This window comes from Electrona antarctica (assembly GCF_951216825.1).
Source record: "Electrona antarctica genome assembly, chromosome: 12".
Classification (NCBI taxonomy): domain Eukaryota; kingdom Metazoa; phylum Chordata; class Actinopteri; order Myctophiformes; family Myctophidae; genus Electrona; species Electrona antarctica.
Window position 1 is genome coordinate 10,263,991 of NC_136793.1, and position 25,545 is coordinate 10,289,535.

The following is a 25,545-nucleotide window of genomic DNA, read 5'->3' on the forward strand; positions in this document are numbered from 1 at the left end:
TTCTTTTCAAGTGTTTGCCAAACGTGTAGTGTTCAGTCCAGAGAGTCCAGCAGAGTGGGCTTTCAAGTCCTCACAGGAGGGGTCCTCTGTTTGACGCACAACGCCATTAGTTTACAGTGTAGCACGCACGCACGCACGCGCGCGCACACACACACACACACACACACACACACACACACACACACACACACACACACACACACACACACACACACACACACGCAAATACAGTATATAGGCCGAGAGAACATGGCAAGGGACCAGCATGACACATTCTCTGGCAAAACATTAAGAGATGGGTGGAGAGAGAGAGAGAGGGAGAGAGGGGGAGAGAGGGGGAGAGAGAGAGAGAGGGGGAGAGAGAGAGAGAGAGAGAGGAAGAGCAAATAGAGCCCTATATGTTTTGCTCTCCACTTCGTCTGCCTGTCCGTCCACCCGTCCGTCTGTCCGTCTGTGTACAGTTCATCTCCGGCATCGTTGGCCCGGTCGCCGCCAAACTGCATGAGCACACACTCCATGCACGCCATTTCCAAACCTCTGGATTGTCCAGAAGGGCCTTTATCGGGTGAGGGCTATGACCTTGCCCTATTATAGTGCCCTCATGGAGGCACATTTCTTTGCAAAAACTAAATTAAAACATGTTTATTTCACTATACATATGTTGTCCAAACATCACACACGTTCCTGTACCTGAGGAGCACAGGTTGGTTTGTGTATGTTTTGTTTGGCAAGGTCGACACAGTTAATAAGTGATGCAGTAAACAGTGATGCCGTGTGTGTGTGTGTGTGTGTGTGTGTGTGTGTGTGTGTGTGTGTGTGTGTGTGTGTGTGTGTGTGTGTGTGTGTGTGTGTGTGTGTGTGTGTGTGTGTGTGTGTGTGTGTGTGTGTGTGTGTGTGTGTGTGTGTGTGTGTGTGTGTGCCGTGTGTGTGTGTGTGTGTGTGTGTGTGTGTGTGTGTGTGTGTGTGTGTGTGTGTGTGTGTGTGTGTGTGTGTATTTCTTCATAGGCGTGTGTGTGCGAGTGCGTCTATATACTTCCCATGTGTATGTGTCCATGGGTGTGCGTGCGCGTAGTGTTTCTTCTACATACAGGAGTAAGTTGCACACATTTGCGCGCATGTGAATGGGCATGCGTGCATGCGTGTGTGCGTGCGTGCATGTGTGTGTGTGTGTGTGTGGGGGGGGGGGGGGGGGTTGTTTTGTCAAGGTGATACATAACGCAAAGCACTCTGGGAAGGATTAGACAACCGGTGAGAAGAGAAGAAAATATATGTGGGAAAAAAATCCACTCATATACCAAGAGACGGAGTACCTGGAGGGAAGAAGTAGTGGAGAGAGAGTGTACCTGGAGGGAGGAGGGAAGAAGTAGTGGAGAGAGGAGAGTACCTGGAGGGAGGAGAAGGGAAGAAGGAGTGGAGAGAGGAGTGTACCTGGAGGGAGGAGAAGGTACCTGGAGGGAGGAGAAGGGAAGAAGGAGTGGAGAGAGGAGTGTACCTGGAAGGAGGAGAAGGGAAGGAGTAGTGGAGAGAGCAGTGTACCTGGAGGGAAGAGAAGGGAAGAAGTAGTGGAGAGAGGAGTGTACCTGGAGGGATGAGAAGGGAAGAAGTAGTGGAGAGAGGAGTGTACCTGGAGGGAGGAGAAGGGAAGAAGTAGTGGAGAGAGGAGTGCAGTGTACCTGGAGTAGGAGAAGGGAAGGAGTAGTGGAGAGAGGAGTGCAGTGTACCTGGAGGGAGGAGAAGGGAATACGTAGTGGAGAGAGGAGTGTACCTGGAGGAAGGAGAAGGGAAGGAGTAGTGGAGAGAGGAGTGTACCTGGAGGGAGGAGAAGGGAAGAAGTAGTGGAGAGAGCAGTGTACCTGGAGGGAGGAGAAGGGAAGACGTAGTGGAGAGAGGAGTGTACCTGGAGGGAGGAGAAGGTACCTGGAGGGAGGAGAAGGGAAGACGTAGTGGAGAGAGGAGTGTACCTGGAGGGAGGAGAAGGGAAGACGTAGTGGAGAGAGGAGTGTACCTGGAGGGAGGAGAAGGGAAGACGTAGTGGAGAGAGGAGTGTACCTGGAGGGAGGAGAAGGGAAGACGTAGTGGAGAGAGGAGTGTACCTGGAGGGAGGAGAAGGGAAGACGTAGTGGAGAGAGCAGTGTACCTGGAGGGAGGAGAAGGGAAGGAGTAGTGGAGAGAGCAGTGTACCTGGAGGGAGGAGAAGGGAAGACGTAGTGGAGAGGAGTGTACCTGGAGGGAGGAGAAGGGAAGAAGGAGTGGAGAGAGCAGTGTACCTGGAGGGAGGAGAAGGGAAGAAGGAGTGGAGAGAGCAGTGTACCTGGAGGGAGGAGAAGGGAGAAGTAGTGGAGAGAGGAGTGTACCTGGAGGGAGGAGAAGGTACCTGGAGGGAGGAGAAGGGAAGAAGGAGTGGAGAGAGGAGTGTACCTGGAGGGAGGAGAAGGGAAGAAGGAGTGGAGAGAGGAGTGTACCTGGAGGGAGGAGGGAAGAAGTAGTGGAGAGAGGAGTGTACCTGGAGGGAGGAGAAGGTACCTGGAGGGAGGAGAAGGGAAGAAGGAGTGGAGAGAGGAGTGTACCTGGAGGGAGGAGAAGGGAAGGAGTAGTGGAGAGAGGAGTGCAGTGTACCTGGAGTAGGAGAAGGGAAGGAGTAGTGGAGAGAGGAGTGTACCTGGAGGGATGAGAAGGGAAGAAGTAGTGGAGAGAGCAGTGTACCTGGAGGGAGGAGAAGGGAAGAAGTAGTGGAGAGAGGAGTGTACCTGGAGGGAGGAGAAGGGAAGAAGTAGTGGAGAGAGGAGTGCAGTGTACCTGGAGGGAGGAGAAGGGAAGACGTAGTGGAGAGAGGAGTGTACCTGGAGGAAGGAGAAGGGAAGGAGTAGTGGAGAGAGGAGTGTACCTGGAGGGAGGAGAAGGGAAGAAGTAGTGGAGAGAGCAGTGTACCTGGAGGGAGGAGAAGGGAAGACGTAGTGGAGAGAGGAGTGTACCTGGAGGGAGGAGAAGGTACCTGGAGGGAGGAGAAGGGAAGACGTAGTGGAGAGAGGAGTGTACCTGGAGGGAGGAGAAGGGAAGACGTAGTGGAGAGGAGTGTACCTGGAGGGAGGAGAAGGGAAGAAGGAGTGGAGAGAGCAGTGTACCTGGAGGGAGGAGAAGGGAAGAAGGACTGGAGAGAGCAGTGTACCTGGAGGGAGGAGAAGGGAAGACGTAGTGGAGAGAGGAGTGTACCTGGAGGGAGGAGAAGGGAAGAAGTAGTGGAGAGAGGAGAGTACCTGGAGGGATGAGAAGGGAAGAAGTAGTGGAGAGAGGAGAGTACCTGGAGGGATGAGAAGGGAAGAAGTAGTGGAGAGAGGAGTGTACCTGGAGGGAGGAGAAGGGAAGACGTAGTGGAGAGAGGAGGGTACCTGGAGGGAGGAGAAGGGAAGACGTAGTGGAGAGAGGAGAGTACCTGGAGGGAGGAGAAGGGAAGAAGTAGTGGAGAGAGGAGTGTACCTGGAGGGAGGAGAAGAGAAGAAGTAGTGGAGAGAGGAGTGTACCTGGAGGGAGGAGAAGGGAAGAAGTAGTGGAGAGAGGAGTGCAGTGTACCTGGAGGGAGGTGAAGGGAAGAAGTAGTGGAGAGAGGAGAGTACCTGGAGGGAGGAGAAGAGAAGAAGTAGTGGAGAGAGGAGAGTACCTGAGGGAGGAGAAGGGAAGAAGTAGTGGAGAGAGGAGTGTACCTGGAGGGAGGAGAAGGGAAGACGTAGTGGAGAGAGGAGAGTACCTGGAGGGAGGAGAAGGGAAGAAGTAGTGGAGAGAGGAGAGTACCTGGAGGGAGGAGAAGGGAAGAAGTAGTGGAGAGAGGAGTGTACCTGGAGGGAGGAGAAGGGAAGACGTAGTGGAGAGAGGAGTGTACCTGGAGGGAGGAGAAGAGAAGAAGTAGTGGAGAGAGGAGAGTACCTGGAGGGAGGAGAAGGGAAGACGTAGTGGAGAGAGGAGTGTACCTGGAGGGAGGAGAAGAGAAGAAGTAGTGGAGAGAGGAGAGTACCTGGAGGAAGGAGAAGGGAAGAAGTAGTGGAGAGAGGAGAGTACCTGGAGGGAGGAGAAGGGAAGAAGGAGTGGAGAGAGGAGTGTACCTGGAGGGAGGAGAAGGGAAGAAGTAGTGGAGAGAGCAGGGTACCTGGAGGGAGGAGAAGGGAAGACGTAGTGGAGAGAGGAGTGTACCTGGAGGGAGGAGAAGGGAAGAAGTAGTGGAGAGAGCAGGGTACCTGGAGGGAGGAGAAGGGAAGACGTAGTGGAGAGAGCAGTGTACCTGGAGGGAGGAGAAGGGAAGAAGTATTGGAGAGAGCAGTGCAGTGTGGGTTTTGACAGAAAATGTTGCTTTTAGTTAGTCTTTTGAATAGCTTTCGTTTAGTTTTAGTCACATTTTAGTTACCTGGAATGTTTTAGTGTTAGTCTAGTTTTAGTCGACAAAATAACATAAGATTTTAGTCGGACTAAAAATGTATTTTGGCGGGCCTTGATGCCGTCATAATGACTGATTTTACACTGCTACAAGCTCACAGTGCGTCACGCTGTGACACGTTGTGAGCTTGTAGATCTGCTATTTTCAGCATGCAAACAAGTGTAAAATGACTTGTCTTTTACTTATTCCGGGGTCTCTTGTCCACTAGTCCCTTCCTTACATTTTAGTCTAGTTTTTATTTGTTGATGAAATTGTCAATATATCTTAGTTTTAGTCATCATAGCTTAGTTTTCATTTACCGGTAGTTTTCCTCGGTGAAAAAAGGTAGTCGATGTAATTTTCTTTAAATGTTTTCATGGCTCAGCAGTGGTCATTTTGTCACTATAAGACTAAGAGCCATGCACTCCTTACCCCCTTTCCTTAAATGTATTTGCCTTTATTTTTGTATCTGCATTGACACGTTGTAGAAGAATATAGATCAGCTATTTGCCATTGTCATTGCAAATAAGCTTAGGGTAAGGATAAGGATATAGCTGTAAGACTAATAGACTAAATGACTGTAATAGACTAAATCAGAATTGAACAAGATAATTTATACTACTTGCTATACTTATTATTGTCATTTATACTACTACTACTACTACTACTACTACTACTACTACTACTACTACTACTACTACTGGGAATGAAGGAACAGCCAGCACACAATAGATGTCCTCTTCACGTGGTTTATTTACCTCTGACGGACATCGGACGCGTTTCGGCCTGTTGGGTGCCATGCGATCTCATGAAAGACACGTTAATTAAGACTCTCTCTCTCTCTCTCTCTCTCCCTCTGTGCAGGGCGTGGTTCCAGGCAGGCCTCATCTTCCTGTCGGTGAAACCCAGCAACCTGGTTGCGTGGGAGATCAAACAGGAAATGGTACCGGGGAGCAGCTCTCTGGCGGTGCTGTGTCAGAGGAAGGCCACGTCCACGGGAGAGAGGTACGGAACACACACACACACACACACACACACACACACACACACACACACACACACACACACTCACACTCACACTCACACACACACTCTCTCTAGAGACTGCAACAGCTTGTTCCTGCCGAGGACATGTTCTCTTCGCTAGGGTGAAACCTCTGTCCGAGGGGTTTTTACAATGTACAAATACAAAATGGCCCCCGTTTCCACGCCTTATCCGAATGCAGCATTCAAGAGAATTGCCTCATTTTCTGCTGAAAGGTGGTTTTCAGGCCTGTTTTAAAAGATGCAAATGCATTTTTTTGAGGGAGGGGGTCATGTGGTCATGTGGTCATGTGGTCATGAGGCGACTGTGGCTCAGGAGTAGAGTTCTCAATCTCTGCCCGAACCCGGCCCGGCCCAACCCGGCCCGACATTTTCGGGTGGGGCCGGGCCCAAAATGCACGATAATTAGTCGGGCCGGGCCGAGCCTCGGGCTCTGTGATTTTCCGTGATTTTTTTATAATTTTATTATAACAAAAATAACAATTCTGTTGTTTGTGTAATGTATTTATTTAATATGAAGAGGGCTGAGCTGGTGAATGTTGGCGATTAACTTTTACAGTTTAGGCTATTATACTATATGTGACTGAAGGAGGAGGCGGCGATGTTCAGCAGCAGGCAGCAGCGCACCAAAGTGACAGAATAGAACGGTGGTTGTTGAACTTGCTACCGCTGGCTGGCCTCTGGTTTGCCAACCAAATGAGCTGCTTACTGCTCAGCATCAACTATATAACTTAAGTCAACTTGCCATATGCTTAAATATTTTATAAGACCATCGATTTATCCGCAATAGCTCGTTTTGGAAACGTCGGGGCTTAACGAGACACTGCTGTCTCGTTGAACCCAGCTGGGTGAATAAGCTAAATTAGGCTACCTAATCAACGGTAAATGCTCCATATAACTATGAAAGCGCCTGCACGTAATATAGTTACATGATGACCAAGCAATGTTACAGTCACTCTGTATAGGCTACAGCTATTTGGTTTACAAATCGTATCGCAGCGCGCTGTAGCCTACAGCTATTTAATTTCCCCATCGTAGCGCAGCGCGCCTCGTTGTGTGCCCACTGCCCAAAATAAAAGATCTGCAAGCTGTCGACAGACTCGACACGCCATCGAGCGGCATGTTGATGGTTTGTATGTCTGTTCTTTTGGTTAGGCAACGCACATTACGCGTGGTATGTGGGTTTGAGAGGCAATGATTAATGTAAACTATACAGTAACCTAGTAGATTATAGCCAAGTTGACTTGAATTGTCATAATATTGCCAGTAGCCTATTGGACATAATTAACTGCGTCACTTCAGAGGATCGCTGCTACTTTGATTCAGAAGATGTTTACTCACCCCTGGAAATTGCTGGAACCCATTAGAATGTTGAAAATGGAACATTATCAGCCAATTGACGTGAGTTACATAAATCCTTTATTTCGGCGACTAGACTATAAATGCGTTCTCTGACACGGTCGTCTCAATAATCCACGGCGCCGCGGCCATATAGTGACATTTTTATTTTTCCTTTTTTTTCCACTCGGGCTTTTTCGGGTTTTCGGGCCTGACATTATGGTAATTGTTAGGGTCGGGCCGGGCCTCGGCCGACCCAGTTAGGGTAGGGTAGGGCCGGGCCTTAATTTTCAGGCCCGATGAGAACTCTACTCAGGAGGTAGAGCAGGTCGTCCAATGATCCGTGGGTCGGAGGTTCGAATCCCGTCTCCTCCTGTCTACATGTCGAAGTGTCCTTTGGCAAGACACTGAACCCCGCACTGCCTCCAATGAGTCGGTTGGTGTGAGCTCGCCACCATTGGTGTGTGAATGTGGGAAGTGAGGACGCTGGCGTCGACTGTTCTCCGCTTCACCTCCCAATGTATGAATGAATGAACCATTGTAAAGCGCTTTGAGCACTTGGAAAAGCGCAATAAAAATGCAATTCATTATATGGTCATTCCACGCTTGGGTGGCGGTGCTGTAGAAGGAGGATTTACCAATATTTGTTTTGAAAGTCGGTGGTACGAGATTGTTGTTATCACTCCCTCTGGTATTGTGGCTGTGGGTGTCGCTCACTTTTCTTAGGTAGTTACTCAGGTATGCTGGAACTGAGGGCTGCAGTGGTGTTTACTGTTCATGCCGAGGCTCGATTCCAATTTGCCGTTGTGGGAAAAGTATATACACAAGTAAATGAGGAGGTCCTCGACGCACGTCCCACTGGGAGGAGACCCCGGGGCAGACCAAGGCGCAGTTGGAGGAAACACATCGACTCACTGGCCTTGGAACGTCTCGGAATTGCCCAGGAGGAAGTCACTATTGTTGCCCCTGGAGAGTGAAGTCTGCGGAGCACTCTGGTGGAGCTGTTTCCCCCGCGACCAGACTATGGATAATCGGTTGAAGATGGATGGATGGATGGATGGATGGACAGACAAGTAAATGATAAATTACGAAGTACCGATCATAAGACCAGTGACCAGCAATCAGACTACCTCTCGTTTTCTTTTTGTGAAATTTGCGTGTTTTTGAAGGTGTTACGTTACTACTATCTACAGTATACTATTATGGTATTATAAATTCGAATAAATTAAGCCGACGACTTGATGTAGAAACATATGTTTTGTTACAAAGCAAACTTTAACAAAATACACAATATCTATTAACGCAACGTTGAGTAAACCATTTGTAAGTGTCTTTTGACTATGCCTCCAAGAGGCCGGGCCAATTAAGTGTGCACTGTTTGGGGGTTGTGGATTGAGAATGGTTCCCCACACTTTGTGAATATCACTAAGCTAACGGGGAATAAACTCGGACCGAAGCTGTTCCCTAGCAACGCAATTTCCACACTGACAAGCTCCACGCAGTCTGATAACAAGGAGAAAGCCATGTCGAGGACATTATGAAAATCATTTCTGTTCTGACCCAAAGTGCCCTTTTTGTTGCAGCCTTGTTGTGCCAAAGTAATCCCACTAAAGCTGCCCGGCCAGCCGTGCTGTTAACCCATTTAGCTCTGACGTCGAAATTTTCAAAATGTCAAATCATGACACTTTTCTGAAATGCCTATGTTTCTATGTCAGTGGTGCTCAATATTTCATGTCAAGGACCCCCACGAATTATATGTAATTGGCCGCCGACCCCCATCTGAAAATATGTAGTTCCAGGGACCCAACCAGAAGCAAAGATTTGAGTTAAAAACGTTCGCTCTGAAAGAATATATATTCAAAGATTTGCGCCACATTTTCATGATTTTTCTAAAATAGCAGACCTACAAGCTCGTAGCGCGGCACTCGGTGCCGCGCTACGAGCTTGTAGATCTGCTATTTTTCAATAGCTAAAGTATGACATAATGCTTAAAACACCAAAAGGGGTTCCCGTCTTGGATGGGTTAACCCCCCATCCCTCGACGAGGGAATGAAGGCAACTTTTCAGCAAGCGCCCCGGCCTCCCTGTGCAGTCCCGCTGCCAGCGAGTCATTCATTTCAGTGGAAGGCCTGTGGGACATTGCGAGGACACTATACTCTACAAGTGGTGGCTTTTCAAAGTGGCTGGCGATTGATGGGATGGGAGATACGCTGGCAGAGGTTTCTTTTTTGCATTTTTGTTTTTTTGGCGTGGCGCCGAAGACTCCACTACATTTGAACTGAAAGAGAGATGAAGCAGGGAATCCACTACATATTGTATTAATTTCAACCTTGTCACAGTCACAGACTTCATACATGCAGTAGATAGCTTCATAGACTTGATTGCTGGCACTATCATCCGTGTTTTTTTGTTTGTTTGTTTTGTTTACCGTATTATGTTGGATTCACGTTCATGTGTATTTTCAGACATTTAAACAGTCAATACTTACTAAACTTGACCGTTGGCTCTGTGTACTTGGTCTGCTCTTTTCCCCCCTTACACCTAAACCTCTTTGCCGAAAATAGCAGATCTGCTATTGTACACTCTGAGTTACAGACCCATAAGGGTCCATTTGGTTCCTAACTATCATTTAGCTGGGGACCCCCTGGAACTCCCTCAAGGACCCCTGGGGGTCCCCGGACCCCACTTTGGGAACCACTGATGTAGCCCAATTTAAAATGATGAAGAAGGAAAGTAATTATGCCACTACAGTATGAAATGAACTGAAGAAATGTTGTCAATATTTCAATAGACATTTTAAGACTGGGGCTATTAGTTAGCCAGTTCATTAATTTATCTACCTTTTCCGTAAGTCACACTGTTCTATTAGACTCCGTCGTGACTGGTGTCGTTACTCTCATTATGGAGGATTGATAACAACCAGAAAGTATTTATTTTTCCAACTGACAACACACTCATATAATAGTGCTTTGTGTAGTAGACATGTCCCTCCCGGCTTGTTTTAGCAGACTTGCTGGTTAACCCATTAAAACCATGCAGGAAAGCATGTTTTCTCCTGTGAATTAATGATAAAATAAGTTATGTTTCTAGGGTTTCTATAGGCTACTGGTTCTACTGAATGGAGACCCGTCCGCCTTTGCTGCGCTTGCAGCCAATGGCATTCGTTCCCGTTTGCGTTTTGGACCCACTATAGAAAAAAATATAGGCTTCCTTTACAGTCTGTACAAACCAATGGCGTAACGCTGTCTATATTTTTGAGCCAGACGGGTGGGTGTGGGTGTGGCTGATATATCGGTCAAAGTCTTCAAAGGTTGCCTTGCCTTGCCTTGCCTTGCCTTGCCTTGCCTGGCCTTGCCTGGTCTGGTCTGGTCTGGTCTGGTCTGGTCTGGTCTGGTCCTTAAAAACACAAGTAATCGTGGGCTAATACAAAATCAGGATAAGCATTGAACAGACCCAATAGTATAACGGGGGTCCATTTGGTTTATTTAACACTCTGTATTTTACTGTGTACAAGCCATCGAGTGAATGAAGGAATGTAGTGTAAATTTGGTATCTAGATAAGGGTCTTCTTTGTCACCCATTCCTCTCAGACTGAATGGGGCAATTAATGCGAGTGCAGATAGACCTCACCCACATGGAAATAAAACAATACAATCATTGTACGGAAGCTATCTTTTTAAAGTCAGCACTGGCATTGAGTCTTAGGATGGCTTATCTGTCAGAGGCAGAATGTAGTGTAGCGCGCGCGCGTGTGCAGTGCGCTTGCGTGTGCGCACACATGATTTTTGTATGCAAGGGGTTTGACATGAATTTGAATCCTGCAAATCCTCATAAGTAAAAGGAAATTAGTTATTAAGCAGGTTCTCAACTCTCTCTCTCTCTCTCTCTCTCTCAGTATTCTTTCTTTCTTTCTTTGTTTAATGTTAAACATTAAACAAAGAAAGTAAAACATTAATGTAAAACATTAAACATAATAATATTGCCACTCGCTGTATTGTTCCAGTTGTGTCTGTTCTCATGCAGACCTAAGCCACTGTCACAGTAGCCGAGTCTATTGAGGATGAATGTGTGCACAGGTTTTTACCAAATCCTGCTGAAGTCCTGTAATCCTTTGATATATTCTTAAAAGTGATAGTTGGCTGACTTTGTAATTGTCTTAATGTGAAGGCTGTTGAAATTCAGGTTTGAGTCCATCCATGACTGCAGCAAGATTACTGGCCTGCGTAGTTTTTTTCTTTTTCTTTTTACCAACTGAAGCTGAGCTCTGACTTTTAATTATTGGCTCCAAAAACAATTACTTCAGTGTTGTCTCGTCTAAGTCCTCGGGTTATTATCTGTGGCACTCACATGCACGCGCACGCGCGCACACACACAGGCAAACGGCTACCGTGCATGCACACAGGGTTCGGTAAGTGAATTTCAGAATTTGAGGCACAAGTCAAAGGGCTGGAAATGGCACGGTGTCAATTGCAGTGGAGATTGTGTGTGCAGGTGTGACTGATTCAATAATTCGGGCCCCCCCCTGGCGGTCCGGACCACTGCTATATGCTAATGATACAGGCAGGCAGCCTCAAACCACATGTACGGCTATAGGTTTTCAGCAAAATTACACTGTCGAATGACTATCAGGCTTAAATCTCTCCCCCCCCCCCCCCCCCCCCCCCCAACACCCCACTCTGTTTCCCTCTGTGTGACTGCTGCTATAGTTGATAGCCACCGTGTTGATAAATGGCCTCCATTAAGCGGAACGGTTATTGCGGGACGTCGTTTTCAATTAACGCCACTTAGCCATAGCCGTTATGGCCACGTCCACAACCTTGACGGACGCGGGGTAGGTAGGTAGGGAGGATGCACAACCTCCCTACACAGTGCACACAGCACACGCGCCATGGACAGGCGAGGCGGCCCGGGGGGAGGGGAGGGGAGGGGAGGGGGGGTATGGTGGGGGGGGGGGGGCGGACGGACACTTGAGACTTCCGTGCGAGGCAGACGTTACATTAATCAGTGGCAGTGTGACAGCGATGTTTTTTAAACACGCCGCGCTAGTTAAGATCGAGACTTAAAGTGGAGCTGATGTGAGACTTCAGAGGGCACGTTGGTGTGTGTGTACTGTGCGTGCGTGCGCGCGTGCGTGCGTGCGTGCGCGTGCGCGTGCGTGCACACACACACACATTATTTACACGGCACGGCTCACAATATATCAAAGTGTTTTAACAGACTTCAGCACTTTGCAAAGTAAATGCAAGCCATTAGAAATGGCCCATTGGGCCGCTGCTACTACACTTTGAAATCCTGAGTGTTTCATCTAACTGTTAATTTAACTGTACAAATGGAACCAAATGGACCCTTAGGGGTCCTTCTGGTTCCATTTGCACACTTAACTTAACAAGGGGATTAATCGACACAGATTTGACTGTGCGTTAAAGTGAGTTGTCGTCATTAGTTATGTATATCTGTGGAGATTCACTGCACGTTTCTTTGTATTGTCTCTGTCAAATAAACCCCCACACACACACACACACACACACACACACACACACACACACACACACACACACACACACACACACACTAAGGCTGTCCCCGAACATCTGGGGTTCAAACCTTCGCTCGTTAGGGTTGGCACTCGAATCCTAATTAACACCTTGAGGGCCCGGGCCTATTTAATCCATTAATAAAATGTGCCCATCGTTTATAGCGCCCGGACCACTTTTACCGACGGACCGTATGTTGTTGTGAATGTGTGTGTAGCAGCTAACAATAGCCGTCAAACCCAGGATCTTTTTTCATAATTAGACGGGATGATTTAGATCGCGAGTTATGAAGGTTTTAAGATTTTCGTTGTCGTCAGCTAAACAGGCAGGGAACATTTTCGATGACGTGTCACTGTTGTGCAACACCGAGGATTGCGCAACAAGCGCCTCTAGGCTGTAGAGCGATGCGATCAGTTTTCATAGCACTAATTTGACAGAGATTCGGGCAAATGACCGTGCACTTGACGGTGATCTCCGTCCTGCGCCTCCAAGGTGTTAATGGGCTTGAACCATTCGGGGTTTTTTTTGTTTTTTTTTAACTCAAAAATATTTCTCGGCGAGAATGCGATATGCATAATAAGAGTACTATGTTCATGTTGTGTTTACATGTTACATGTTTAGATGTTATTAATAATCAGGGGGGCACACAACCGATGCGCCAGTGCACATACGTCGTCAAAATGTTTTCTGCGAGTAGATCAAAGGCATGCAAGGCGCATTTGCACCAACATCTGAGACAGTTATGTAGAGAAATCTGACAGGCATTCAAAAGGAACTCAAATGTGAAGAGGAAGTTAGTGCACAGGATGTCCGTTTCAGTTGTAAACAAGCTACTATGACACTTTCCCAAAGTTACGTGCTACCCCCCCCCCCCCCCCAACCTTAACACACAGCCTTAACACACACACACAGACAGACAGACAGACAGACAGACAGACAGACACACAGACACACAGACACACAGAGAGACAGACAGACAGACAGACAGACAGACAGAGAGACAGACAGACAAAGAGGCAGACAGACAGACAGACGCTCGCTCCCCATCTGTTTGCGTGTAGGACAGGGGACCTCGGGGACACGCTGGCTGTCTGCGTGTAGGACAGGGGACCTCAGGGGACACGCTGGCTGTCTGCGTGTAGGACAGGAGACCTCGGGGACATGCTGGCTGTCCCTGCCTGAACCTCGGAACTGCCATCCGGCGTCAACTCAGTCAGTCGAGAAGGAGGTGAGCGCGGGTGAAGCGAAAGATGATGGAGGAGAGCGACCGTTCCCAAAAGGTGGCGAGAAAAGCAAAGGCACTTATAAAGCATGAAAATAACATTGACAAATGTTCACCGAACAAACCAGTGCTTTTATCAGACGCCTCTCATCTCTGGGATAATATTGTTCGAGCATTTTGTGTGCTTTCGTTCTTGGTGTACAAACAGCAGCCATCTCTCTCTCTCTCTCTCTCTCTCTCTCTCTCTCTCTCTATATATATATATTTTTTTTTTGCGTGGCCTTTTGTTAGTCTTCTGCTTTACAGTTCATACTCATGTTTTTGTGTTTGTTGGTTTGATCATAAGTTACCACCCAACTCCATTCTTCCCCCACATGAATCAATGCTATTGACCACCCTTTATGTCTGTGTGTTGGTTAAACAAATATTGAACCAGTGAAAAGTAATTTTTTTTTTAAAGCGCTTCTGACGAAACCTCTTACTGTAACTCCATTGGACTCTCAAACTGTCTGCTAAAGCAGCTATAGCTCCACCACCTCTCTGCCTCTCAAACTGTCTGCTAAAGCAGCTATAGCTCCACCACCTCTCTGCCTCTCAAACTGTCTGCTAAAGCATCTATAGCTGCACCACCTCTCTGCCTCTCAAACTGTCTGCTAAAGCAGCTATAGCTCCACCACCTCTCTGCCTCTCAAACTGTCTGCTAAAGCAGCTATAGCTCCACCACCTCTCCGCCTCTCAAACTGTCTGCTAAAGCAGCTATAGCTCCACCACCTCTCTGCCTCTCAAACTGTCTGCTAAAGCAGCTATAGCTCCACCACCTCTCCATCACCTCTCAAACTGTCTGCTAAAGCAGCTATAGCTCCACCACCTCTCCTCTCAAACTGTCTGCTAAAGCAGCTATAGCTCCACCACCTCTCCAAACTGTCTGCTAAAGCAGCTATAGCTCCACCACCTCTCTGCCTCTCAAACTGTCTGCTAAAGCAGCTATAGCTCCACCACCTCTCCAAACTGTCTGCTAAAGCAGCTATAGCTCCACCACCTATCTGCCTCTCAAACTGTCTGCTAAAGCAGCTATAGCTCCACCACCTCGCCAAACTGTCTGCTAAAGCAGCTATAGCTCCACCACCTCTCCGCCTCTCAAACTGTCTGCTAAAGCAGCTATAGCTCCACCACCTCTCCGCCTCTCATGCAAGTACAGTAATATATACAGTCACAATAACAACTTTGATGAGGCAATATTGCTTTGTTAAAAAAAAAAAAAAAAAATCAGATTTTTTTTAGTTAGTTGGGTTCTACATACAAGGTGGAAACCTTGTATGTCTGAAACTGTTGCTTTGCATGATGAAACAAATAATAGAAAAACAACCTGTTTTCCAATGCATCCTATAGTTATCACAAACTCTTGTTAATACTTTTGTTACGTTCTCCTAAAACCCACAGACAGTGGGTGAACAACTTTCACTGTAATAATAAAAAAAAAGAATGAATATCAGATCTAGAACCTTACAACTCGTGGCATCCATCGTGAGCTTGAGCATTGTGAGCAGCTTGTAGATTGGGCTATTTTCAAATGGCCGAAATGTATAGGGCTGAAGTGGTTAATCATAATGTATATGTTTTGAAGGAAAGGCTCGTATCTCCTAATCTAATGTATTATTCATCATCATCATCATCTTGGTTTCTTTTCCTCCTACTCCTCCACTGTAGACCTGTCACCTGATGTGCAACGACAGGTTGTCATGTTGATTAGCATGCCAAATAGCTTTAGCTGTGGCTAACAACAACAACAACAACAACAAAGTATTGGCTTGCAAGTGCAACTGTAGTTTGGCTTTCCGTGTTCATCAGATTCAAGTCCAAAGTATTACCAAACTAGCCAGGTTTCCAGCCCGATTCGCTGCGTTCCATGAATTTGTTATTTTGTCACTTCGAAGTGACGGAACGGGTTCACGGAGTCCAGCGAATCCCGAAACCAGGCTATGTGCACTTCTGCATCTATCAGAACGGGCTGCGAAGGTTCCGTGTACATGAAGGTTCCGTGTACATGAAGGTTCCGTGTACATGAAGGTTCCGTGTACATGAAGGTTCTGTGTACATGAAGGTTCCGTGTACATGTTCCGTGCACATGAAGGTTCCGTGTACATGAAGGTTCCGTGTACATGAAGGTTCCGTGTACATGTTCCGTGTACATGAATGTTCCGTGTACATAAAGGTTCCGTGTACATGAAGGTTCCGTGTACATGTTCCGTGTACATGAAGGTTCCGTGTACATAAAGGTTCCGTGTACATGAAGGTTCCGTGTACATGAAGGTTCCGTGTACATGAAGGTTCCGTGTACATGTTCCGTGTACATGAAGGTTCCGTGTACATGAAGGTTCCGTGTACATGAAGGTTCCGTGTACATAAAGGTTCCGTGTACATAAAGGTTCCGTGTACATGAAGGTTCCGTGAAGGTTCCGTGTACATGAAGGTTCCGTGTACATGTTCCGTGTACATGAAGGTTCCGTGTACATAAAGGTTCCGTGTACATGAAGGTTCCGTGTACATAAAGGTTCCGTGTACATGTTCCGTGTACATGAAGGTTCCGTGTACATAAAGGTTCCGTGTACATGTTCCGTGCACATGAAGGTTCCGTGTACATGAAGGTTCCGTGTACATGAAGGTTCCGTGTACATGTTCCGTGTACATGAAGGTTCCGTGTACATAAAGGTTCCGTGTACATGAGGGTTCTGTGTACATAAAGGTTCCGTGTACATGTTCCGTGTACATGAAGGTTCCGTGTACATGTTCCGTGTACATGAAGGTTCCGTGTACATAAAGGTTCCGTGTACATAAAGGTTCCGTGTACATGAAGGTTCCGTGTACATAAAGGTTCCGTGTACATGTTCCGTGTACATAAAGGTTCCGTGTACATGAAGGTTCCGTGTACATGTTCCGTGTACATGAAGGTTCCGTGTACATGTTCCGTGTACATAAAGGTTCCGTGTACATGAAGGTTCCATGTACATGAGGGTTCTGTGTACATAAAGGTTCCGTGTACATGAAGGTTCCGTGTACATGAAGGTTCCGTGTACATGAGGGTTCTGTGTACATAAAGGTTCCGTGTACATGAGGGTTCTGTGTACATAAAGGTTCCGTGTACATAAAGGTTCCGTGTACATGAAGGTTCCGTGTACATGAAGGTTCCGTGTACATGAATGTTCCGTGTACATAAAGGTTCCGTGTACATGAAGGTTCCGTGTACATGAAGGTTCCGTGTACATGAAGGTTCCGTGTACATGAAGGTTCCGTGTACATGAAGGTTCCGTGTACATGTTCCGTGTACATGAAGGTTCCGTGTACATGAAGGTTCCGTGTACATGAAGGTTCCGTGTACATGACGGTTCCGTGTACATGAAGGTTCCGTGTACATGAAGGTTCCGTGTACATGAAGGTTCCGTGTACATAAAGGTTCCGTGTACATGAAGGTTCCGTGTACATGAAGGTTCCGTGTACATGTTCCGTGTACATGAAGGTTCCGTGTACATAAAGGTTCCGTGTACATGTTCCGTGTACATGAAGGTTCCGTGTACATAAAGGTTCCGTGTACATGTTCCGTGCACATGAAGGTTCCGTGTACATGAAGGTTCCGTGTACATGTTCCGTGTACATGAAGGTTCCGTGTACATGTTCCGTGTACATGAAGGTTCCGTGTACATGAAGGTTCCGTGTACATGAAGGTTCCGTGTACATGTTCCGTGTACATGAAGGTTCCGTGTACATAAAGGTTCCGTGTACATGAGGGTTCTGTGTACATAAAGGTTCCGTGTACATGTTCCGTGTACATGAAGGTTCCGTGTACATGTTCCGTGTACATGAAGGTTCCGTGTACATAAAGGTTCCGTGTACATAAAGGTTCCGTGTACATGAAGGTTCCGTGTACATAAAGGTTCCGTGTACATGTTCCGTGTACATAAAGGTTCCGTGTACATGAAGGTTCCGTGTACATGTTCCGTGTACATGAAGGTTCCGTGTACATGTTCCGTGTACATAAAGGTTCCGTGTACATGAAGGTTCTGTGTACATAAAGGTTCCGTGTACATGAAGGTTCCGTGTACATGAAGGTTCCGTGTACATGAGGGTTCTGTGTACATAAAGGTTCCGTGTACATGAGGGTTCTGTGTACATAAAGGTTCCGTGTACATAAAGGTTCCGTGTACATGAAGGTTCCGTGTACATGAAGGTTCCGTGTACATGAGGGTTCTGTGTACATAAAGGTTCCGTGTACATGAAGGTTCCGTGTACATAAAGGTTCCGTGTACATGCAGGGCTCGACAGTGCGACTAGGTACTCGCATTTGCGAGTTAAAATATCACCGTGCGAGTTGTCAAATTCACTTTGTAGCACCCGTGCGACTACAGAATTTGACGGTTCAATCGTGATAAAGACAAGGCTCTACAGCAAGTGCACAGTCTATAGTCGCGGTTCTATACTTACATTTATATTTATATAGTACGGCGGTGTCGTTCGCCAAAAAGAGCAGATCTACAAGCTAACAACGTGTCGAGACTCAATGCGGCGTTCATTTTGCTCCCACCGCCCCGCTCCTCCATGTGTTGCTGTTCAGTACTTCTCTTCCCTGTCAGCAGCGAACGCAGCATGATAGCATGATAGCACAGAAGGAGTTGCTAGGACCCCGACACGTTGAATACTAAAGTTATTTGGAAAGTTTAATGTTCAAACATCACTCTATAACTTTTAACCAAACGTGGGTGAAACAGCGTGCGGCCGTGCACGCAAAGAGTGCACGTGTGCACGGATTCTACCAAAACAACCATCGCTCAGCACCTCGCTTACAAAATCGTGTGCGCAGCGCAAATGATAATACGAATGACCGACTTGGCTGGGTACATATTAAGTCAGTAGCCTGCATAACGAGCGACGGAAAAAAGGCAAAGATCCCCCCACTACCTCCTTCCACCACGCCGAGGTGTATAGCCTATGTACGATGGTCTGAACTGAAGCAGTCAAAGCCAAGGAGAATGTTACAATACTAATAGTACCATCGAGTAGCCTGCGCCCTGCACCGAATCTCACACGATAGAACAGCAGGATAAAAACGGATAGAAAGTCTGTCTGTCCATACATGAGCAACATAAAATGAATTGATTATCCATCTATCTATCCATCTATCCCTCTATCTATTTGCATAAAAAACTAATAGACTATCAGCATAAAAACAAATTGATTATATAGATTATATAAAAACAAACAAATCCAGATGAATATCAATATTGTGATCATTTCTGAAAGATTTTTCATATTGCCCGCCCCCTACCTCATATCACTGTATTAAAGAAAAATCACACCTGTGTGAAGTGAGGGGCGCTCTTATCATCATACATCATCATGAATCATCTCATATTGGCCAATCAGAATGCCTGTTGCCTGTGATTGGTTAGCTGATTTGCTCGTTTACATATGACATACATTGTCCTTTCAATGTCAATGGCGTTTAATGTTTTGATGTTTAATTTACGTCATATTTAGCGGAATTTTGACCTAATTTCTCCTTTCATTGTCAAGATATTGAGAAGTGTGGGGACTACAGCTGTATATAGGAGGGGCTAGCGCCCCTCAAAAACACATTATTTGATAACTTTTCATCGTGCTCCTAAAATAATTTGTGTGCTACTAGATTTTTCAACTTAGTCGCACACGTGCTACTTGGAAAAATGCTAAGCGTCGAGCCCTGTGTACATGAAGGTTCCGTGTACATGTTCCGTGTACATGAAGGTTCCGTGTACATGTTCCGTGTACATGAAGGTTCCGTGTACATGAAGGTTCCGTGTACATGTTCCGTGTACATGAAGGTTCCGTGTACATGAAGGTTCCGTGTACATGAAGGTTCCGTGTACATGAAGGTTCCGTGTACATGACGGTTCCGTGTACATGAAGGTTCCGTGTACATGAAGGTTCCGTGTACATGGAGGTTCCCTGTACATGAAGGTTCCGTGTACATGAAGGTTCCGTGTACATGAAGGTTCCGTGTACATAAAGGTTCCGTGTACATAAAGGTTCCGTGTACATGAAGGTTCCGTGTACATGAAGGTTCCGTGTACATGAAGGTTCCGTGTACATAAAGGTTCCGTGTACATAAAGGTTCCGTGTACATGAAGGTTCCGTGTACATGAAGGTTCCGTGTACATGGAGGTTCCCTGTACATAAAGGTTCCGTGTACATGAAGGTTCCGTGTACATGAAGGTTCCGTGTACATGAAGGTTCCGTGTACATGAAGGTTCCGTGTACATGACGGTTCCGTGTACATGAAGGTTCCGTGTACATGGAGGTTCCCTGTACATGAAGGTTCCGTGTACATGAAGGTTCCGTGTACATGAAGGTTCCGTGTACATGAAGGTTCCGTGTACATGTTCCGTGTACATGAAGGTTCCGTGTACATGAAGGTTCCGTGTACATGAAGGTTCCGTGTACATGAAGGTTCCGTGTACATGACGGTTCCGTGTACATGAAGGTTCCGTGTACATGGAGGTTCCGTGTACATGGAGGTTCCCTGTACATGAAGGTTCCGTGTACATGAAGGTTCCGTGTACATGAAGGTTCCGTGTACATAAAGGTTCCGTGTACATAAAGGTTCCGTGTACATGAAGGTTCCGTGTACATGAAGGTTCCGTGTACATGAAGGTTCCGTGTACATAAAGGTTCCGTGTACATAAAGGTTCCGTGTACATGAAGGTTCCGTGTACATGAAGGTTCCGTGTACATGGAGGTTCCCTGTACATAAAGGTTCCGTGTACATGAAGGTTCCGTGTACATGAAGGTTCCGTGTACATGAAGGTTCCGTGTACATGAAGGTTCCGTGTACATGACGGTTCCGTGTACATGAAGGTTCCGTGTACATGGAGGTTCCCTGTACATGAAGGTTCCGTGTACATGAAGGTTCCGTGTACATGAAGGTTCCGTGTACATGAAGGTTCCGTGTACATGAAGGTTCCGTGTACATGAAGGTTCCGTGTACATGAAGGTTCCGTGTACATGAAGGTTCCGTGTACATGAAGGTTCTGTGTACATGCCTCTTGATCAGCCTTTAGCAAATAGAAATACGAGCGACGATAAGAAGTTAAGAACGCAGCAGAGGAGGATAGGAGAAAAGACAGCTGTGTGTTAAGGGAGTCTGAGGGCAGCGCTGCTCCTGTGTACGTTTTTTGTAACATCTTTGCCCCACCGCACACCGCACGAATATATATTTTGGGAGTCGGGGGGGAAAATACCGAGGTCATGTCCTCGGTATCCTCAATGGTAGCTACGGCCCTGCTTATAGCATGTTACGTAGACCGCACTAGAATTGCTTCTTATGTAGTCATAGCACTTTATAGTAGTATAGTACAGTATATATGTATAGTTCATATTCCACTGTTGCGTTCTTAGCTTACGTATGTTTCATGATAACTACTTTTTATGTATGTGATTTATTGCTTTTTGTTATTGCTTAATGTAAATCGCTCTGGATTAAGAGCGTCTGCAAGTGTAAATTGCAGTGGAGTAAAAACAAACACAATATCTGCCCCTGGGATGTAGTGGAGTAGAAGTAAAAGTACTGAACATTGGAAATACTTAAAAAAAAATAAGTACTTAAATGTACCTCCGAGCTCCCGTCACAACAGTTTCCACCGTTGCTTCTAGCTCTTACGGAGCGTGAAGGTGCCGTGTGTAACTTTCTTACTCCTATAAGTTCTAACCATCTATCTCTGTGCCAGTGTCCTTGGCACACACGGCAATATCTAATGTTTCTAGTGCATAGCTGTCAACTCTCTTGCACTGAGCCAGTTGACAAATGACCCCTCTCTCTCTCTCTCTCGCGCGCGCACACACACACACACACACACACACACACACACACACACACACACACACACACACACACACACACACACACACACACACACTCGCACACAAATCAGGGGACGTTGCGGGTGGGTTTGCGTCAGCCATTGTGCGGGAAAGATGATTTCAATAAATGTCTAACTAGGGTTGTTATGATGCTGTAGCATGCCACAGGGACCTAACCTGACTCCGCCAGATGGGGCAGCAGAGAGTACACTGGGTTCCCATCAAGGCATACACAGTGCTGCCTTGATCCCGCCTTTAGCTGCCGCTGATTGGCCAGGCCGTTTTGTGGCCGGAGCATCTAGTCTGCCTGAGAGTTCCCAGATGGGAGCAGGAGGGGGGAACCCAGTGTACTCTCTGCTGCCCCATCTGGCGGAGTCAGGTTAACAGGGACCATGCTGTCTGTGAATGACTGATTCCAAAACGGTTAGTCCCAATACTGGATTCTGATCGGCTGGTTTCTGATTAGACCACGTACTAAATGAGACTATAATCTACACCTTAAATCAGTTTATATCAATCCCAGGTGCGTTATTTCTTTCCACTGTGATCCAGCATATCTGTAGCTGAACTATAGGGTAGGAGAGCGCTTACTAAGCCTGGCCCTGAGCCTTGTATTGAGAGTTATGCCAATGAGGGGGCAGAAAACAGAGCCGGTCACGTGGTCCATGCAACTCGAAAAAGTGACAAACACCCAATAGACTCCAGTGCATTCCGTAGACTTCCGTTTTAACTAAGGCTTTGTTACTATTCACCAATAGGTAGGGGTGTGTGTGTGTGTGTGTGTGTGTGTGTGTGTGTGTGTGCGTGCACGTGTAGGACCTGGCCCGATGAAGTGACCGGATATGACGCAACTCTCTTCTAAGCAGTTGTTAATGTAGCCTACCGTATGTTTTGTCACAATCAAAATCTACAAGGTAACTAGTTTTCAAATAAATGAAATGGAGTAAAAACTACAATATTTGGGTGTAGCTGCGTAGAAGTTGGAAATTGGAAATACCCAAGTAAAGTACAAATACCTCAACATTGTACTTAAGTACAATACTTGAGTAGATGTACTTACAGTAGTTACTTTCCACCACCGCGACAAAGTAGGGCATTAATTAATGGCCAACAGCGTACTGTATATCTGTGTGTGTGCTTGTGTTCATGTGTGTGCGCGTATGTGTGCGTACGCGTGTGTGTGTACATGCACGCACATGCGTGCCTGGGTGCCTGGGTGGGCGGACGTGCGCAGTAATTCCAGACAACCAGAGGAGGCTATTGTCTCATGAATTGCTAATAGCGACTGTGAACGCTCTTTTATCATGCGCTCTCGTGGGAGTGCCGTTTTTACCCATTCATCAGATCCATTACAGCAGCGCGCGGCGCTGCTCCGCTATGCTAACCCAGACAGGCTGATCTCTGTTAGCGGCGGGGTCTCGCAACAGCGCGGGTGGCAAAATGTGTGTGTGTGTCTTTTTTAGTTTAACCCATTTTGACCTGAGATCAGATTCTAAAAATGTCTTCTACATCCTGACCGTTTTCTGAAAAAGCTATGTTTCTATGTCAGTGGTTCTTCGATTTTTCAAAAATAGCAGACATACAAGCTCGTAGCGCGCCACTCGGTGGCGCGCTATGAGCTTGTATGTCTGCTATTTTTCAATAGCTAAAGCATAACATAATGCTAACACCAAAAGGGGTTCCCGCCCAAAATGGGTTAACTCGAAGCACAAATTGCGCTACGTGGGCACGCCATTGTATTAGAACGGTGGTACTTAGCCAGTGGTCCGGGGACCACCAGTCGTCCTTGTGGGGGTTCCAGGTGGTCCCCAGCTAAATGGTGGTGGTGGAGTTGGTAAATGGAAAATGGACCCTTATAGATTGACTAGACTCTCTTGGACTGCATTTGGGTGCATTTGGATTAAACATCTGCATTACATAATTTACAAGAAGACACTGTAGAAGAATTGCGAGTCCATGGCAGACAGACAGACAGACATACAGACAGACTCTTTCATTTCATTTTTATTTTGCACATATTATAGTGTATCACAGTACAGTACAGAGCATAATTCATTTATAATTCATAAGCAATTTATAATACATTTGTCAAATACACCCAGGGGGAAAAGGAGCAGGAAGAAGAATACATTCTTATAAATATCTGCACACCTTTCATACATTCTTGATGATTGGCACGTAGTACAACCAGTACTTTCCCTAAGAAACAAAACAAAACAACTTAGAACGGCTAGACTCCTCCAGAGCCACGCATAAAAAAATATCTCAGATCTGGAATGTTTTGCTACTATACTGCAATTTATGACAAAGTAGCATGAATCATTAATTCATGAAAAAAGGGTAACAAGCATAAAAAGACATGTTGAAATATGGAGATACAAGGTTTCTACCTGACAGCGACAATTCCTCCTTGTACAAGGGCTGTCGTTGCACTTAAAGACTGAGCGTGTTTTGCCAGTGTTCCACCAAACTGTTATCACTATATCTCCACTAGACAAACTGACCCCGAGGCGAGATAAACAGGAGACCAGGAAGATGAGTTTAAATTCTGAAACGCTCTTCCCTGTCTGATCAATTTCTGCATCTAGATGCCCTCCGGCCATGTTTCAGTGGTCAGAGCCCTGGTCTTTGGCGGAATGGAGGAGGAAAAACAAAGCGTAACGAATGCCCATAATCAGACGCCGTGGCACACAGTGGCATCATAACATACCAGAGCATCCACACAGTGGCAGCATAACATACCAGAGCATCCACACAGTGGCAGCATAACATACCAGAGCATCCACACAGTGGCATCATAACATACCAGAGCATCCACACAGTGGCAGCATAACATACCAGAGCATCACACAGTGGCATCATAACATACCAGAGCATCACACAGTGGCAGCATAACATACCAGAGCATCACACAGTGGCAGCATAACATACCAGAGCATCACACAGTGGCATCATAACATACCAGAGCATCACACAGTGGCAGCATAACATACCAGAGCATCACACAGTGGCAGCATAACATACCAGAGCATCACACAGTGGCAGCATAACATACCAGAGCATCCGGTGCCGACGTCGTACAAAAAAAGTGTCCAATGTTCGGATGGTTCTAGAACTGTTGGAGGTTCAGGTGAAGAATTGAATAACTTTTTTAACGCCAAAGTTTTCGTTCAGAAACATCGCTTCACTGCGGCAGGTTTTCCACTAAACCATTTTTGTAATCCTGGGCGTGACTTTCTCCTTCTGCCAACCTGCGAGAGCCCTGAACTGAGCAACATTGAACTTCCCAATGCGTGAGGAGTGAGCAGGCAGGCAGTATAGAGACCAGGATTACTGCATGTTTTTTGTGAGGGTACCTATACCCTAGGGCTGGCAGCATAACATACCAGAGCATCCGGTGGCAGCATAACATACCAGAGCATCACACAGTGGCAGCATAACATACCAGAGCATCACACAGTGGCAGCATAACATACCAGAGCATCCACACAGTGGCAGCATAACATACCAGAGCATCACACAGTGGCAGGATAACATACCAGAGCATCACACAGTGGCAGCATAACATACCAGAGCATCCACACAGTGGTAGCATAACATACCAGAGCATCACACAGTGGCAGCATAACATACCAGAGCATCCACACAGTGGCAGCATAACATACCAGAGCATCACACAGTGGCAGCATAACATACCAGAGCATCCACACAGTGGCATCATAACATACCAGAGCATCCACACAGTGGCATCATAACATACCAGAGCATCACACAGTGGCATCATAACATACCAGAGCATCACACATTGGCAGCATAACATACCAGAGCATCACACAGTGGCAGCATAACATACCAGAGCATCACACAGTGGCAGCATAACATACCAGAGCATCCACACAGTGGCAGCATAACATACCAGAGCATCACACAGTGGCAGCATAACATACCAGAGCATCCACACAGTGGCATCATAACATACCAGAGCATCCACACAGTGGCATCATAACATACCAGAGCATCCACACAGTGGCAGCATAACATACCAGAGCATCCACACAGTGGCAGCATAACATACCAGAGCATCCACACAGTGGCAGCATAACATACCAGAGCATCCA

General features: G+C 46.6%; 1 protein-coding gene across 1 annotated transcript in view; it reads left to right on the forward strand.

Moving 5' to 3' along the window:
- Window positions 1-25,545, forward strand: part of LOC306934667 (transmembrane protein 132D) — a 434,395-nt gene that overhangs the window by 212,331 nt on the left and 196,519 nt on the right. The window contains exon 6 of the mRNA XM_079517336.1: window positions 5,267-5,407. Coding sequence (XP_079373462.1) covers window positions 5,267-5,407 — 141 coding nt within the window. The remainder of the gene's footprint in view (window positions 1-5,266; window positions 5,408-25,545) is intronic.